The following is a 16574-nucleotide window of genomic DNA, read 5'->3' as shown; positions in this document are numbered from 1 at the left end:
AGAAGGTGCAAGGGAGGAGCCTTCGTCTTGTGGGCGGTCCTTGAGGGCCTGAAGGCTTCAGGTGACGAGGTGGTCTGTTCGTTCCTAGCCAAGCGATCTTTTCTCAGAATAAACGCAAACGGTTGTCAGCACAGGTTGGTGCAAGAAGTGAACTATTACAAACACGTTTCAACAGCAGTCTTATCTGTTGTTTGAACAGGTGCAACAACAAGGTAAAGGCTGGTCTTTGTACACCAGTTCTTGTGCACTGTGTCTGGCTTTAAAGCAATCAAAGCAATACTTAGGGTCTGATACCGTAAGGCTAAAGTACAAGTCTCCCACCCAGCCACCCCACTAACCTAGTTTTGAATGTTGCTATCGAGAACCTTCAACATATACAGTTCGATTGTCTTCTATTTTTGTTACATCAAAGCATGTTTACTTTCATTTTATTTGTTTAATGTTCTTGTTTGTTGGAGTGCTATTAATATTTGCTTATGCGATTGCTTTTGTTTGTGTTTTCATTCATTCTTCTGAGGCTGCTTTGACCTTTTGAACCGCTCATATAGGGCTATTGAAAAGGGCACAGCACTCTAGATGTAATTTACGTCCTATAAATCAAGATTGATTAGGTATCAATGAGAGGGACAGCTGAGCAAACATTGGTCACCATGCCAACAATCTAGGGCTTATCGAATGTTCCAGTTTCATAATTGAAAATTGACACATAGGAGGAGCATTGTAACTCCACCCTTTGCTTGGGGACATTTTTAGCCCCGCCCCTGACAACTAACGGACAAGCTCAGAGATAGTTCACAAAGTAGACTGCTAGCGCCTCTGCCATGAGCGGCCTCCTGTTGGTGAGTAACCAAAGTGCCAAGCGTATTTCAAACAAACAAGCAAAAGCATATACTCTGGTCCTAAAAGACTGTTACAACCCTGACAGCACCAGACGCCATCTTGGTAGCTGACTGAGTTGAACATTTAACGAATTAATAACGCATTCGCACACTTGAAACTCATTACCTTGATTTTAAATGTTGTAAGATATAGGGTTTTGGACAAAACAAAAACAGCCATTACTTACTACCTATTATTAATATTCCGTCTTTCTCTTAATGTATTTATGTATAAATATAAGTATTATAATATAGTAGAAATTTCTCTCAGTATATGTATATATGTATTAGTATTATAAAATAGTAGATTTTTCTCTTAATATAATGACATCTGTAAGGTGAATGACAAGAGTAGTTTCTGTGGGTTGTGCAGTTTTGTGGCCGCAGTCAGTGAAGTGTGACCTACTCCATCGCCGCCGACTGCAAAGCTAAAAGTCATGGATGTCAAGGTCACTCTCATGCTGCTGCTTTGCATATCACACGATTCCGATGCTACAGACAGGTAGACTCCTAACTTGCTGTCGTTTGATTACATACCCAGGGTGTTTTGCCACTAGCGTACTGCGAAATATTCTGCTGGCATGTAACAAACAGACCCGTGTATCCGTTACTGCTTAGCTGTAATCATGTAACAAATAGACCGTTATCATTATGGAAATTACTGCTAAGGTCAAAACATACGAATTTTGTAAAGCTTTGCTTTCTTTCCTTTCTTACTTATATGGGATATTACATTTAATCATCCTTCTATCCATCCTCCATCATTATCATCACTCTTAACTGGTATCAACTGGACTCAGACCAAGTGTTAGTCGTGGAGGGGACAGGAGGAGACTAGCAACACCAAAGGCGCGCCATCGGGGCCAGTCTGAGCACCTTCCAGTAGGTCCTCCATCTGACAGCGTGACCAATCCTTCATCTCTCTCAGCCAATTCTTTCTTTGCTAACCCTGACGTCTTCCTCCTTCCCCTACCCTGTGGGATTGTCTTCGGTAAACTGTCGTGCCGAGCAACATGGCCGAGCTAAATCAGTTTTCATCGCTTGACGATGACAAGCAGAAGTTTATAGGAACCCACCAGGGTGTCGACTTTATTGAGCACGAAATCTTTTATTTTGTGTGTTTTAAGAGATTTGGAACAGTCTCCTGAAGCTGTTTCTAATGCCTGGGTCCTCTCCGTTTCAGTTAGCAAGGTCCACATTTGCAAGCACACAGAATGATGGGAACCGCTAGGGACTTGTATAACTTGAATTATATTTCTTTTCTTACAAAGCTTCTACTTTTGCTTTCCCAGATTTTCATTAGTCTTGCCGTCGCTGCAAATGCTAGTGTGATTGTCACGGCACGGGTGGCTCTACAACACACTCGCACCCGACAATAGCACTTTTTTTCAACACACAAAAACACGATAGCCTGAGGATGCTCACATCATGTTTATTTCGTTGTCGAGTGGCTCTGGAATTTTCAGACTGTTCACAATACTTGTTTGTAAACAACTCACCTCAACACAGTGCTCTAAAGGTGACGAACATCTAAACGCTGCGTGCAATGTTGACATCCGGGACACTCCCCACGATCAGTCTCAACATAGTCACATCTTACAATCAAAGTATGAAGATTAAATACTCCTCGCACTCTCTCCCACTGTTTAGCAAGAAGCTTCCAGTTCTAATGTTCCGGTTCCATTATCTGTCTTATGACCACCGCTCTAGCAATCGTTGTGTACGTTACTCACAGTTCATCGTCCCGCTTTCGTAGGGTGTCGCCCTCCACATGTTCAGTTAACTAGAATCCACATCACACAAATACACTTCCCGTAGAAACGGTTGATCCTTCCCCCCGAGAGTGGGGGTAAGAACTCTTTGGTTGCTCGGCACAACTCGGTGGTTGACGACAACAGGCGGTGTCCGGGGTCACAGCGGAGGTACTCACGGTGACGTCACGGGGCTAACGGTGCTCCTAGCCCACGTGCTGTTGGGTGTTGGACGAAAGGCGATCAAGGAATGGTCAAGGAGGCGATTCTTTCTCATCCAGAAGGGCTCCAGTTCTTTCAGCCCATACAATTCAAACCTGTAACTCGAGGTTACACTATACTAAAATTATTCTCCAATTTACACATCTTTCTCTCATATGTCAAATGCCAACTTTTAAATCTTTTAAATTCCACAAGCAATAACAGAAAAAGATGTCATACCTCGTCTAGGCGAGGTTAATTCACAAGGGGTGAGTACCGCGCCGCATCCAGCGTGGATGGCTACTACCCTGGTCTACTCTCTAATTTCAACTCGGGACATTTACATGTCGTGACAGACTCGTCTTTCAGTATTCCGGGGCTGAGTACATTTTCTACCTCGTTCCAAATACTTCGTGTCACGGTTAACCTTTTCCCCTCTGACATTCTCATTCATTAAATCTAGACTTACAGTCGTTAAGTCGCAAAAGGGTTAAAATAATCCGAAGAACACGGAGGCACAGACTGGTCCATGACAGTGATTCTTTGCCAAACGTCAACCGCCCAGCTGCTGTCCTAAGAAAGCGTGGCACCCGGGGTACCTGAAATTGTATATCACTTCAAGCTGTGCACTATTCATATGGATCTCCGGTTTTTCTTATCTGATGGTGCTCATCATTACTTTGCTCTTGCCTAAACTACTTTGCACCTTGTATGGAGTGGAGGCGAGCTTGTATGTGGCAGCCTGCAACTCACTGTTGCTGCCCGCAACTGTCGTCGGCAATGCGTGGGCTGCTTGGTGGCCTTCCTCCAATGGGCGCGGAGGTGTGAAGCTCATGAGGCTCATCCCGCATAATGATCTCAAGATCGATGTTGAACAGGACCGGAGACAGAGGGCCCACCGTCGTTGGGAAACGTTGTTCCAGAAGTGGTACAGAGCCATTACACGATGATTTGTCAGAATCGACATACAGCCATTGGACGATGTTGACTCTCCGCATCACCTACCTTCAGCCCCTCGTGCCAGACTATCGCAAACCTTACTGAAGTCATTCAGGTTCTAGTAAGAAGGGCCTTACTGAAGCTACTGATGTCAATAAAGTTCTAGTAAACATCCTAACTGTTGAAGATCTGTTTAACCCTGCACCTGCTGGTTCTAAAGATGGCAGGCTCTTCCGTGAGCAGTTTAATTGTCCGCCATCGGTGTGAGGTGGTTAAACAAAAACAATCTGTACAAGCCTACCATGTAGTCAAATGAGGGTGAGACACACAATGAATTGCCTTTCTGTACATCAGTAACAATAATAAGGATACTAACATGGCTGACAGACTGAGTAAACACGCGCGAGCGAGCATCTCTGGTACCATCCTTCTGTCTGGCAGTGTGTTGAGGGTGTGCTGTGTAGTACTGAAAGGAGCTGCTGTGTTCATCATTCTGTGTAGCACTTTGTGAAGGACGTGTAAAACTGTGTACTCATCATGCTGTGTAGGGATCTGACGACTAGCCCTGTGTTTGTAATGTGTTGTACAACGGTCCTCGTTACACCCTCATACAGACCTAACCCTGTGGCTACATCCACGAGTGCTTTAGTGAAACGTGCGATGATTTATCGTCTTTGTAGTTATCAGTATTGCTTGTGTAATGTGTGATGTACCCTCTTTCTGTTCATACCAGTAGTACAGGTGTATAATGTGCGATTGTCATTATAAAAGTGCGTTAGTCCTGTCGTCTGTGTCTTTTATGACAGTCACAACCTGAGACTGATATCATGTGTCTGTCTCTCGCTCAGTCACAAGCCGTGCACTCGACTTGAGGCTGACGTGGCCTTTCTTGTGGAACCGTCAGACGGTGACTTGATGAAGTTTGTCGTTGATGTCGTCACACACATTGAGGTAACATCGGTAACGTGTGATCATCATCCTCGTCGTCATCGTTGTCGTCGTTAACAGCCATATTAAGATACAGTCCATCTGTGACTAGCACCCGTATTATTTTAGGCGAGAAGATAAATGAGTCCATGAGAAACGGAAGATTAACCGGAAATCACGGCTGAGTATTGTGAGAGAAAATTCACATTAACATTAGCCAGTTAAAGCCTTCTAACAATGATTACACAAACTAAATCAATTTACTGCACAGAAAAGCTTCTTTTACATACAATTTTTATACTGTTATCAAATAACATTATTTCACCTGCTTAAAGTTCATTTTTCCTTCTTATTTCACCGGCGATTACCGATCGTCACCAGTTTTACAAATGTTTGTAAATAGATGATCCCGGGCAAGACACGAGTGGCTGGCATTGCCATGGCCAAGGATCCTGTTGTTTGTTGCACCTGGAGCAGCCTGCAGACAGTCGATGGCACACCTGGTCCTACCTATTCTTCCGGACCTTGTCTACAATCGTGTGCTGCTGCCAACCAATCGTAAGTCAATCTTTCATTTGCATGACTCTTGTTTTGGGTTCTAGAAGGTGTAATTTATAGTCTCGCATGTAGGAACACCCACTGCCTGGGTCTCCTAGCCCTATAACTTGCGTCTAGTTGATGTTATTAGACGCTGGCGTGAAGAACATGCACTTGAGACAGCACTGTACTTCTACCATCACTGTAAGCTTCTCGCCATTTCTATCCAGCAACTGCTTTCTGACAACTATTCTGGTGCGAGCGCACATCATAACTTCCTTCACTACTGCCACAAGAATCGCAAACTTTCTCTCTCTCTCTCTCACACACACACACATATATATATACACACATACTGAATTTAAGTTGAATGTAAATCTTTAACACGTGTTTAAATTTATTATAATGATATAAGCGTTTAGCCTTCTTTTTGGTGTCTAAAGTGTTGATATGGTGCAGACAATCATGTACAGACAGCTAGGATATTTGAGGTAGCCTTACTACTGACACTAGATGAGGACAAGTCCATTAGGACTGTGTGAGTCTGGACAAAGCAAACAACATTGTGTACAAACTTCCTCAGGGTCAGTGTATGGCTGAAGTCTACTCACAGTCTACATGTGTATTTGTGTTTGTATGCGGACATGTGAGTGAGTTTGTTTACCTGTGATCGTGTGAACACACAGACTGGTCACCACAGACACCAGCATTGATGTAGCGCGAGCCGTGCACGTGGCGCGAACAGAGCTGCTGAGCACAGCGCGAGTCTGGGTGTCATGGCTGCCTGTGCTCATCACTCGCACCCACCCGCTCCACCTGCCGACACTACTCACAGAGGTATGTCACTGCTCCATTCTTGTACCCCTATAGACAGTATTACTCTGTTGGCACTATCATCTGATGTCACTACTCCATTCCTGTACTACTATAGCCAGTATTACTCTCAGTTTGTTGGCACTGTCATCTGATGTCATCCATTCATGATTTCCGCTCATCATTTCATTCGCAGACCCACCTCCTGAGGCAGCAAGGAGCACAGCTCATTGTGGTCGCCGTAGGGCCCCTGGCTGGTGACGTCACACGCCGGCTGATGGACGCTGGCTGCAATGTTATCACAGTGAACCACTCCTCGCTGCTCAGTGACATGACAGCAGCTTTACTCAACCTTCTCTGCACAGGTGTCATTATGAGTGTTCCGTGTACTCACTAAGCAGAGTACTTGTCTCCCAGTCACTGTAGTGTTAGTTCAGAACCTTTGTGGTTTGGCGGTTAGGTGCTATTTCTTTAACTTCACTTTTGTATATGTTAGTACTTGACAGTGGCACACTGCCGTCATGTCATCAAAGCATCGCTGTTGTTAGTACTTGACAGTGGCACACTGCCGTCATGTCATCATAGCATCATTGTGGCCAAAGTATTATTTTCCCCTACTTTCTTGTCTAACTTTTCGTTTCCAGATCGGTTTGCTGCTCATTCCCCGGACTACAAACACGATCCTCTTCTTCTTCGGAAAAGAGCGTGAGACCTACGTTTTATGCCATTACTAAATAAGCAATAAATAACTAAACTAGTAATAATCACAAAAATAGCAGGCAAAGCTAACATGTAACGACTAAACTAGGAAGGTGCGCAGCATTTGTTTCATCAAGAAACAGGGTCTACAGCTTAACACATCGACACAGTTACTACAAGTCAGGGAAGTTTTGTCATCGAATGTGGCGATGTGAAGCTGTGTTACGAGTGGCAACATAAAGGACTAGTTCGAAAAGAAATTCCGTTAATTTAGTTGAATTTGTAGCCAACGGCAGGGGTAGCTTTTGTTCTCAGATTTTTTTCTCTTAAAAAAAACTTTTTGAGGAAAGATCTCGATAGCAAAAGCTGCTACAGTCTTACTGAAGAACTGTTCTGATGAAAGCAACCATTACAGTCTGTGTTACAGACAATCCGCTTTCATTTGACAGAGTTGACCTGTAAAGAAATGTAGCACCGGGATAGCCACCATTCAGCTGAGCACGTAAAATCAGCATCATAGATATTCATAGAGGTAAATAAACACCAGGTTAACAGCCCGACTTGTGGCGAGGGTCAGTGCTAAGCGACGTGGTAGTCTCATGCCAAGTGTCTTGCATGTTCCACACCAGCGACTTCCATCTACTTCCACAGATGAGGGAATCATGTTTGCTTGAGCGCAAGTCGGAAGTTGTGGGGATGACCTGCCACAAAACCTGGGAGACAGCTGATGGCGTCATGGGTTCTCGTGTGGGCGAGGGCAGCACGTGCTGGCGCAAGGTCAATGGCGTCATCATCCGAATCAAGTGCACTAACGGAATCTGGCGAAGTGCTGGAGGTAAAGAATGCATCAACCGTATGAACAGTTGATTTAAGCGAAAATTATGGAAACTTACGCCAACAACAAATACAAACAGATGTTGTAAGATGAAACATCAGGGTGAAAATGATGATATTGCATTTAAGTAGACATGTATAAAATATTTATATGAATGTCACAGAAAGGCACCTACGCCGACAGTCTTTACCTTAGGCAATAAAAACCATCCTTATTTTTGTTTATTTAATTTTTCGCTGAATTTCCTGTATCGCTCCACATGTACCTACGTTTCACTTGATTACTTGCTGTATCGCTGCCATCTGCAGCAGGGCGGAGAAGAAAGCGAGCGGTTGTTGACCACTACACAGACTGTCCAACCGACCAGCACCTGACTGCGCCATCCAAGAAGATCTGTGCTGTAGCCACGTGGAGACCACCGTCAGGAGACACGTAAGTCTTGTCACGTGTGTTTCTACCTGCTCTGAGGTGGAACATACCGTTCAGTGTGTTATGATAACGTGTGTGTGAGAGAGCCCGCACCTGTAACATGCAGAGGAAACTCGAATAAGTAAAATAAAATGTGTGGTAGACAAGCAATGCAGGGCGATAAATTTGACCGACCCCCTCGCATTCTAACCACACACGGAAAACCCAATAAGCTCAGGTACGCGGACTAAAGCATCGGGTGTTGAATAATGCATGTTGTTTGCACAGTCTTCTTCATAGGATGCTCACTCACTCACTCACTCACTCACTCACTCACTCACTCACTCACTCACTCACTCACTCACTCACTCACTCACTCACTCACTCACTCACTCACTCACTCACTCACTCACTCACTCACTCACTCACTCACTCACTCACTCACTCACTCACTCACTCACTCACTCACTCACTCACTCACTCACTCACTCACTCACTCGTTCACTCTCATCCAGTCAGTTGCATATTACTTCTTTCCAAAACAAAACAGACTACACCAGGGATGGCGAACCTTTGGCACGCGAAACGATTTTGTGCGGCACGCGACGACGCTGATGGATTTTTAAAATTTTTTAATTATCATAAGTAATAGCCTTCATTTTTTTCTGAAAACTGTAAATAACATTAAAGAAGTGATGTTGGATCATATTCCACATAATTTCTTCGTATTACTTTTATTAACTTGGGTATCATATGACATAGCGCATAATAAATTTGAACAAGACAAATCTCGTTTTTGAAAGTTCTCCTTAGCTCCCGCCATTTTGCAGATTCTCAAAACGCCTCGGTCGTACACAAGGAGGTCCTACGTTGTTCGCTAGCGTTTCAGTCAATAATTTTTAAAATAATTACCGTAACATGTCATTTTCAAAGTTTAAAAAAAGAAAACTTAATGAAGAAGAAGGAAGTGGCAGAGCTTTCCAAGAATGGTGGATACAGTAGATTTCGAAACTCTGGATTTGACCATGTTTTCTTGGATGGGATTAGATGACTTTGAAATGCAACTTGTTGAGTTTCAGTCCAGCGCAATTTGGAAACAAAATTTATTGACTTACGAATACGACTTGAATTAATTGAAGGTGAACGGTTAAATGGATCATTAGAACCTCAGATATTGGCAGAAAATGAGATTCTTCAAGTCTGGAATGACCTGCCTCAAACTTTCAATTCTCTGACAAAAGTAGCAACATCCATTCTGACAATTTTCTCGTCTACTTACTCATGCGAATCGTTATTTTCTACAATGAATTATATCAAATCAGATGCCAGAAATCGCTTGACCGATGATTTAAGTGCGGCGTGTGTAACTTTGAAGAATACACGGTATACCCCAGATACCAAACTGTTATCATCTACCTCACAACAGCAGAAGTCGCATTGATTGACTTAATTGCCCCAAGACTTCAAAATCTGTAGGTCAGTATAATAACGTTGAATAAATAAGTATTATTTTATAATTTATAATTTTATACTAAGCAGCTTTATTTTTTCCGCGCAGCAAACTTACTGGTTACTGGCTGTAGCACTTCGTTTGTATAGCGGCGTCAGTAAGTAGACCGACTTGGCACGCAGCAATTTTCATTGCTTTGAAATTGAAATAATTGGCACTCGGACTGAAAAAGGTTCGCCATCCCTGGACTACACCTTTGTCCTGCAGGCTGTCTACGTGTGTGTGTGTGTTTAATATATCATTATACAAAATACTCATATGATCTTCACAGATAAGCTCATACTCACTGACTCAACTCTTTCCAAACAAAATTAAGATAACATTCCCACTCGCAAAGCAATGATAATCCCCGTTGAGCTAATACAATTAAAAGAATTCTTTCAACTCCGCGCGCGCGCGCGCACACACACACACACCTAACAATACTCTGAAAAAAACTACCGTAGAACAAATAAAGGTACATATTTATGACATATTTATTACATATTAATATTAATACAACGACGCCCATTATTAACATTGATTTTCTCAGTCGAAAGCCCACGATGTCTACAAAAGCACGATCATAGCCAGAAAAACCCTGACAACCAGTCCTTGAAACACTCGCCACACAACTTGCACAGCAAACAGTTGCAGTCACGTGACCGTCACACGTGCACACGAAGGTGTTGGTGTGGACTAACACACACCGTTAGCACATCAGCCAGTCTGTCTCTGTGCACACCACTTGACCATTGACTGACACTCTGCAGTCACAAGCTGAATGAAATCACTCCTCTGTGTCGTCCATTTTGTTATCGATGTTGACGTCAGTGGAGCAGAGCGTGAAACCGACGAGCAACGACAATGTAGGCTGTGGGGCTCGACTGGTGTAGTTGCTGACCACAGCACCGCTCTGTAGCATGTAGATGACTGTAGAGTATTTGCTGGTCCCACAACACTATAGCAGCGTATGTAGTCATGGAGACTCCGGCTAACAATTGAAAACATTGTCCACGACACTGTTGGACCCTCGTAAGTCTCCGTTTTTCTTGTGAAATGTTTTGGTGACAACTGTGACTGATGTAACAATGTACTAATGTACTCATAGCACCAGACACAATGGGGGTAACTCTGGGGACTGCTTCCCTGAAGGCTCCTCCGAAGTCAAGTATGAGTATGACGGGTGGCTTGGCTGGGGGTGGACCAGCGGCGACAGCTGCACCTTCAAAATATACGTGACAGGTAATTAATGTGTGTTACTGGTATACACGATATTTGTGACAGACTCACAAGGTGCACGTGCCAGGTCAACGAGACATGCGTGACATGTGTGCGCGATATTAGGTACTTGATCTATACGTGACATGATACAGGGTATGTATTATATTATGTATGCGTTGTGTGATATCTTCCCTGACTTACCCGTGATTTTGTCACGTGTTCATCAGCCACAGTACTTTTGCAGGTCGAGAGTGTGGTCAGGTCAAAATGACAGCTTTTCCAATGAGCACAGCACGAAGCTTATTTGTCAAAATAAGTCGTTAAAAGTCGTGACAAGTAGTCACATGCAGTCTTTTCACAGAATGGCAAAAGGGTTGCAAGAAATGTTTATTTGACGAGGACACCGTTGATGATCCGCGAGGACGATAAAATCATTTGCTTTTTTCTTGAAAAGAAACATGAGACTAACAGTTCAATGACAATGTGTAAACCTACAACATTGCTTTTGACAACCTTCTTTCCTTCTCCCGAAGTCAGCTTGATGAGGCCAGGTGTGGTGTGGATTGGAAACGTCAAGCCTTGCTCTCACCTGTGCTTACCTCTGACAATTTGTTTATCAAAGTAAACCGCTGCCCAGCTGCTGCCTCCCTGGTCAACGGCAACAGGTCCTGCGATGGTCAAGAGGACAACGTGGACGGCTCAGTGTGCACCTACACCTGTGTCATTGGCTACGAGCTCCAGGGGAGTGGCACTGTCACCTGTAATCGCAATTCCTGGAGCTCACCTTTCCCGACTTGTGCCAGTGAGTCACGCGCAATAAACAACACGCACTTGTTGTCACCTCTGACAATGACAGCTGTAACCGTACTTGTCACCTCTGACAGTGACAACTGTGACACGAAGGACATTGCTGTGACCATTGTGCTTATGACAGTGACTTTCTGATTACGAAAAATACTTTTTGTTACTTGATTTAGTGTTTGTTTGGGTGACGCATGTTGTGGGCTTATGTTTAGTTGTTTGGACCTTATGTTTCTTACTTGAATGAGCTCGCTTTCTTCGATGACCCTTCACTTGGTCAGTATTCACATGGGACAACATTTTGTGCACCAGTTCGCCACTGCAATTCTCCAGCGACCTTTTCCAATGGAGATCGACTTTGTACACGGTCTACCGAGTATTTGTCAAGGTGTCGGCACACGTGTGACACAGGCTTTGAACTTCACGGCAGTGAATACGTGTCGTGCGATGCCAGTTCCAACTCCGCCTTTTGGACCACGACCTTCCCTACATGTGCTGGTAAGCCAAACTATTTCATTACAATGAAACTTTATTCTAGCACACAATGGCCAGGATTGCTTCTTCTGTCTCACTTGCACCTCTTTCGTCGTCAGAAGTAGAATCTTTTGTATATTTGTATATTGTTTTCACTCATCCATTGTGTTCAGAACAATACATTTAACACAACTCTTACAGACGTTTGCAATCTTTCTCGGTTTCTTAAATTCAAAATGAATTTGATGGTCGTTTGAACTTTACTTTCAGGATATTTGAGATGATAGCTTTGTCTATGTCTGCACCTGGGTACAACTTTGACCTCTTTTTATAAGCCTACACTTTGATTAATCCTCGTGTAGCCCTATATCACATCTATTTGTCACGTGTTCACCTTAACCCTCGCATGCTACAAATACAGTGGAACCTCGGTTAACGAACTTAATCCGTTCTGAAAAGCTGTTCGTTATCCGAAATGTTCGTTATCCGAAACAATTTTTTCCATAAGGCCAGTTAGAATGCAATATAATGGAGTTAAACATAACATTAACGAAAGCATTTAAACATCAGAAAATTGCCGTTTTGACGGCGTGTTGGAAGCAGGTGTGGGAGTAAGGGGTGGGATTACCTTGTCCAGTGTCTGCTCCTTCTGTCTTTTTGTAAAACTCTTCGATAATACGACATCACATATCCGACAGACGCATGCCATCTTCATACTTTGAAATAATTTCCTTTTTCAATTCATTTGTTGGCCGCTTCCTTGTCATTACCTCACTACTATTAATTGCTCTTAATCTTCTTTGGAGCCATGCTTCACAACAATCACTAAATAAGAAGGATGCGCATAGATAAGGAACGACCGATCGTAACTGTGTCTCGAGCGCGAATGATGACATGCTGGTCGGTCACGTGTGGTCCACGTGGCTGTTCGTTATCCGAAATTTTGTTCGTTATCCGAGACAAACTTTTAACGAAATTTTTGTTCGTTATCCGAAATATTCGCTATCCGAGGCGTTCGCTAACCGAGGTTCCACTGTACATCAACTATTCGCAGCCATATGCTCATGGCCAAAGGATCATTGCTGGCCTGGAGACTGCAGACCCAGCAACTTGGCTTCCAGCTGTGTTTGTCGACCTGGTTTCAAGCTTGTCAACATCAACAATGGTGTGCGATGTCAACGTGAGTATTTCACAATGGAAGAAGGTTATGTTGGAAAACAATGAGCATATTGCTTGATATTTGAAAACAACGACTTTATTGTTTGCAAATGTTTTAATGTAAATGTTTTAAGAACCTAGGTAAAGCTTTTAGTGTGCAGTAGAATTGTCACTAAGAATTGTATACTGGGAATGCAAGCCTTATACACGAGGAGCTTTGATGAACTCAGCCTACGGTAGACATTTGACTGTAGACATGTTGACAACTGACTGATTTTTCGCGCTCATCAGTTTCAGTTTGGGCTCATCCATCTCTGAGGTGGATATATCTGCGAGAAGTGAGAATAGTGAGAACAAACAATGTACCAGACATTTCATACAGCTCTTTCCAAAACTAAGTTATTCCGATTACCAAATCTTTACAAAGAATTGCACATCACAGCAAAAGATGCAAACGATGTACATTTGTGAAGTGTTTGTAACAATATTGAGGTCTTGCTTTGACCTCTGACAAATTAACCTGGCCAAAGCAAACATTATCAGCTTAGACATCGAACTTTTCACAAAATTAAGACAATAAACAATAATTAATAACTGTTGGAAAAATGAAAACATCTGAGTTGAAACTATGAATAATTGTCGACGAATGGCAATAGAATGTCTTAATGTTCATTTTAATTCTCTTTACACCACAAGTCCCATTACTCTATCACTTGCTTACGTAAACTTCCTAAAAGTACTTATAGACTATATAGATATAGACTATAGAATACAGACTATAATTATGCACAATATAGACTGTATAATATAGACTACAGAAGTGGTGCTGTGATGTGTTTTCAGTTGACACATCACCAGACCTGACCACCTGCAGGGTGGCTGTGACAGACAGTCAGGGTACTTCCGTCAACTCCACCTACATCAGCAGCTCCACCAGCTGCCAGAACCAGAGGGATGAGGGTGTCCGCACACAGCCTGAGGAGCTGTACTTTGTGATAAAGGCCAGCCTTGACATCAACATGGGGTCACGACCTCAGCACGTGTCAGACTCTAAAGTGGGGGTGGTGGGTGCCCAGGTCACCATGGTCAAGGTCGCTCTCAGTGGTAAGAACTCGAGAAAACTGCTGATATTCTATGAACTATCATGCAAAATGCTCTCACTGAATGCAATCAAATGAAGAGTACTACCGGCACTACTGGTACTACCCGGACATGATGGTGGAGAGATACTGTAATTAGTATTTATTACTAGGACAGGATGAGGAGAGCTACGGTACCTTGGTGTTTAATACCAAGACAGAATGAGGTGGAGGTACTGAGCCCTTGTGTTTATTGTGCTCGACTTGTGTTTATTGACTGGGTTCGCACGTCGCCTCGTCACTTAGGCCTGTGTTGACCGGTAAGCAAGTCCTGCACACTATAGCCAGTCTTGAGTTCTGAATACTATGGCTAGTCCAGAGTCCTGTATAGGTGTAGCTAACCTTGAGTTCTGAATACTATGGCTAGTCCAGAGTCCTGTATAGGTATAGCTAACCTTGAGTTCTGGCTAGTATGGCTAGTCCAGAGTCCTGCATGTTATGATTAGGGTTAGGGCTATCCTCTGGCCAGTCAAATCTCATGTTTTTCTTAGTGTCGACCCCCTTCCCAGGTACCCTGAGGAAAGATCAAACACTAAGTGTTCTACCTAGAGCAGACCAGACTGCGCCGCGTCTTGCCGGAAGACATTCTTGATGACCACCAGGGTACGGACCATGCTGATGACAAGATGTTAGGGGCTGGTGCACAGTTAAGTTTACGGTATCTCCTCTCGTAATCTCGGATTACCCAAAGCTTTTTATGTCGGGATATGACCACCAAGAAAGCATTCTGATATTTGTTACTTAAACTCCTTTGTAGTCCTTATAGAATGTACAATACACAAAATGCTTAGACAAGCGACAAATACCAGGATGCCAGCACCTTTTGGTAAACTCGGAGTTTGCAAAACTGGTCTAAAGATGGCATCCTTTAAAAACATGTTTAAAAGACTGATAGAAGAAACAGCCTGCAACAAGAATGTAATCAAATACTGTTGTGGTTGGCGATGGAGGTGCCACCATGCTTGCTCTGTCAAGTGACGGTTGCGTCTTTGTTTTTGTCCTCGTTGTACATGGTGTACGAGCTGATAATGCAGTGTCACTGCTTTTCAGGAACTGAAACAATTGTTCTTCAGCAGACCTTGAGCTCCACTCATTGTCAGAATGTCTTCAGCTCAACGCGGCCCCTGACAGGGGGCCAACTGCTGGACTGTGAAGCGACGATGAAGATACCAGACCTCAACCTGGCGGACGGCGAAAGGTCATCAAAGCTGCAAAATACCAAATATATTTCACTCTTCACATAACTCAGCTGCATGTCTCTCCTTTGTAGTCTAACAGTTTACTTTTATGGTTGTAGACTTAACACTAACCCTGAGTTAAGTGCCTTCTGAATTCCGAAACTGATATTCTAAAAAACTTCATTGTTGTCATCTCCAATCATCTGAAAGTCACTCAGTAAGGTTCACACTGCTGGCAGAGCTGACTCACTGAGAACTTGGTGTAAAAGGGAACTAAAGAAGCAATAAAAAAACGAAGCACGTTGCACAAGATTATCAAGTTCCTGCCCGTCCATAAAAAGAGTTTAAGCTGTTTATAGCAGCTTGTATTATGAAAGTTTTATTCGTACAGCATGCTCCTGTAGTTACTGAGACAATGCTAGGTTTGAATCGCACAACGTACTTATGTCGCAATTGGGTGAAGCTACTTTTGTTTTCGTTGTACAGTATTATCAGCTGATTACTGAGAGTTGTTTTTCGTTGTACTGTATTCTTAGATAATTGCTGAGAGTATTTCTGTGACAGTTTTGGTCGTGCGGTGTTTTCATGCATTACTGAGAGAAGCTTTTCTGCTTTCAACAGTTTTTGTGCCGACATGGCGGCGTCTTCAGGCGGGTACTATGATGTGGTAGACACGCTCGACAGAAAACAAAGCCAAGTAGTCTACGATCCTGTCTCCAGTAAGAAGCGGGTGTGCTTTGTGTACGACATGGAGCACCCCGTACATTGCTCCGACAAGCAGGGAGAATGCAACACCAAGCCATTAGAACTCTCCACCCGCTTAACTCGTGTTCCTGATATACGGGTGTTTGTAAACGGATGGTTTGATCCTATTCCAAAGGGTGGAACAAATAAGTCAGCTTCTCAAATCGACAAATTCATTCTGGAGGTGCACAGGGTGGATCTCAACCCTACCTCAATCAAAGTACAGGTCTGACCACAGCTGCAGACTTATTTATTTTTCCCATCACAACTTCGTGAAACATTTCTTTTTTCTCGTATAACTGGCAAATATCAAGTTGACTTGTAGCATAAAAGAACTATGGGATTCATACACTGAATGAAAAGCAATATTTTGTAATTG

At 43.3% G+C, this 16574-nt stretch overlaps 1 protein-coding gene across 1 annotated transcript; it reads left to right on the top strand.

The window, feature by feature from the left end:
* Positions 1 to 192: 192 nt before the first annotated feature.
* On the top strand, positions 193 to 12260 carry LOC112573003. Its single transcript, XM_025253036.1, has 11 exons — positions 193 to 212; positions 1252 to 1380; positions 4618 to 4720; positions 5100 to 5254; positions 5920 to 6070; positions 6243 to 6411; positions 6691 to 6751; positions 7375 to 7580; positions 11324 to 11503; positions 11815 to 12000; positions 12247 to 12260. Exons 2-11 carry the CDS (start codon positions 1316 to 1318, stop codon positions 12258 to 12260), a joined length of 1290 nt encoding a protein of 429 aa, XP_025108821.1. The 5' UTR covers positions 193 to 212; positions 1252 to 1315.
* The last annotated feature ends 4314 nt before the right edge of the window (positions 12261 to 16574 follow it).

This window comes from Pomacea canaliculata, linkage group LG9 (genome assembly GCF_003073045.1).
Source record: "Pomacea canaliculata isolate SZHN2017 linkage group LG9, ASM307304v1, whole genome shotgun sequence".
Lineage (NCBI taxonomy): Eukaryota > Metazoa > Mollusca > Gastropoda > Architaenioglossa > Ampullariidae > Pomacea > Pomacea canaliculata.
Note: the sequence above shows the minus strand (reverse complement) of the source record. Positions and strands in the feature narration are given on the sequence as shown.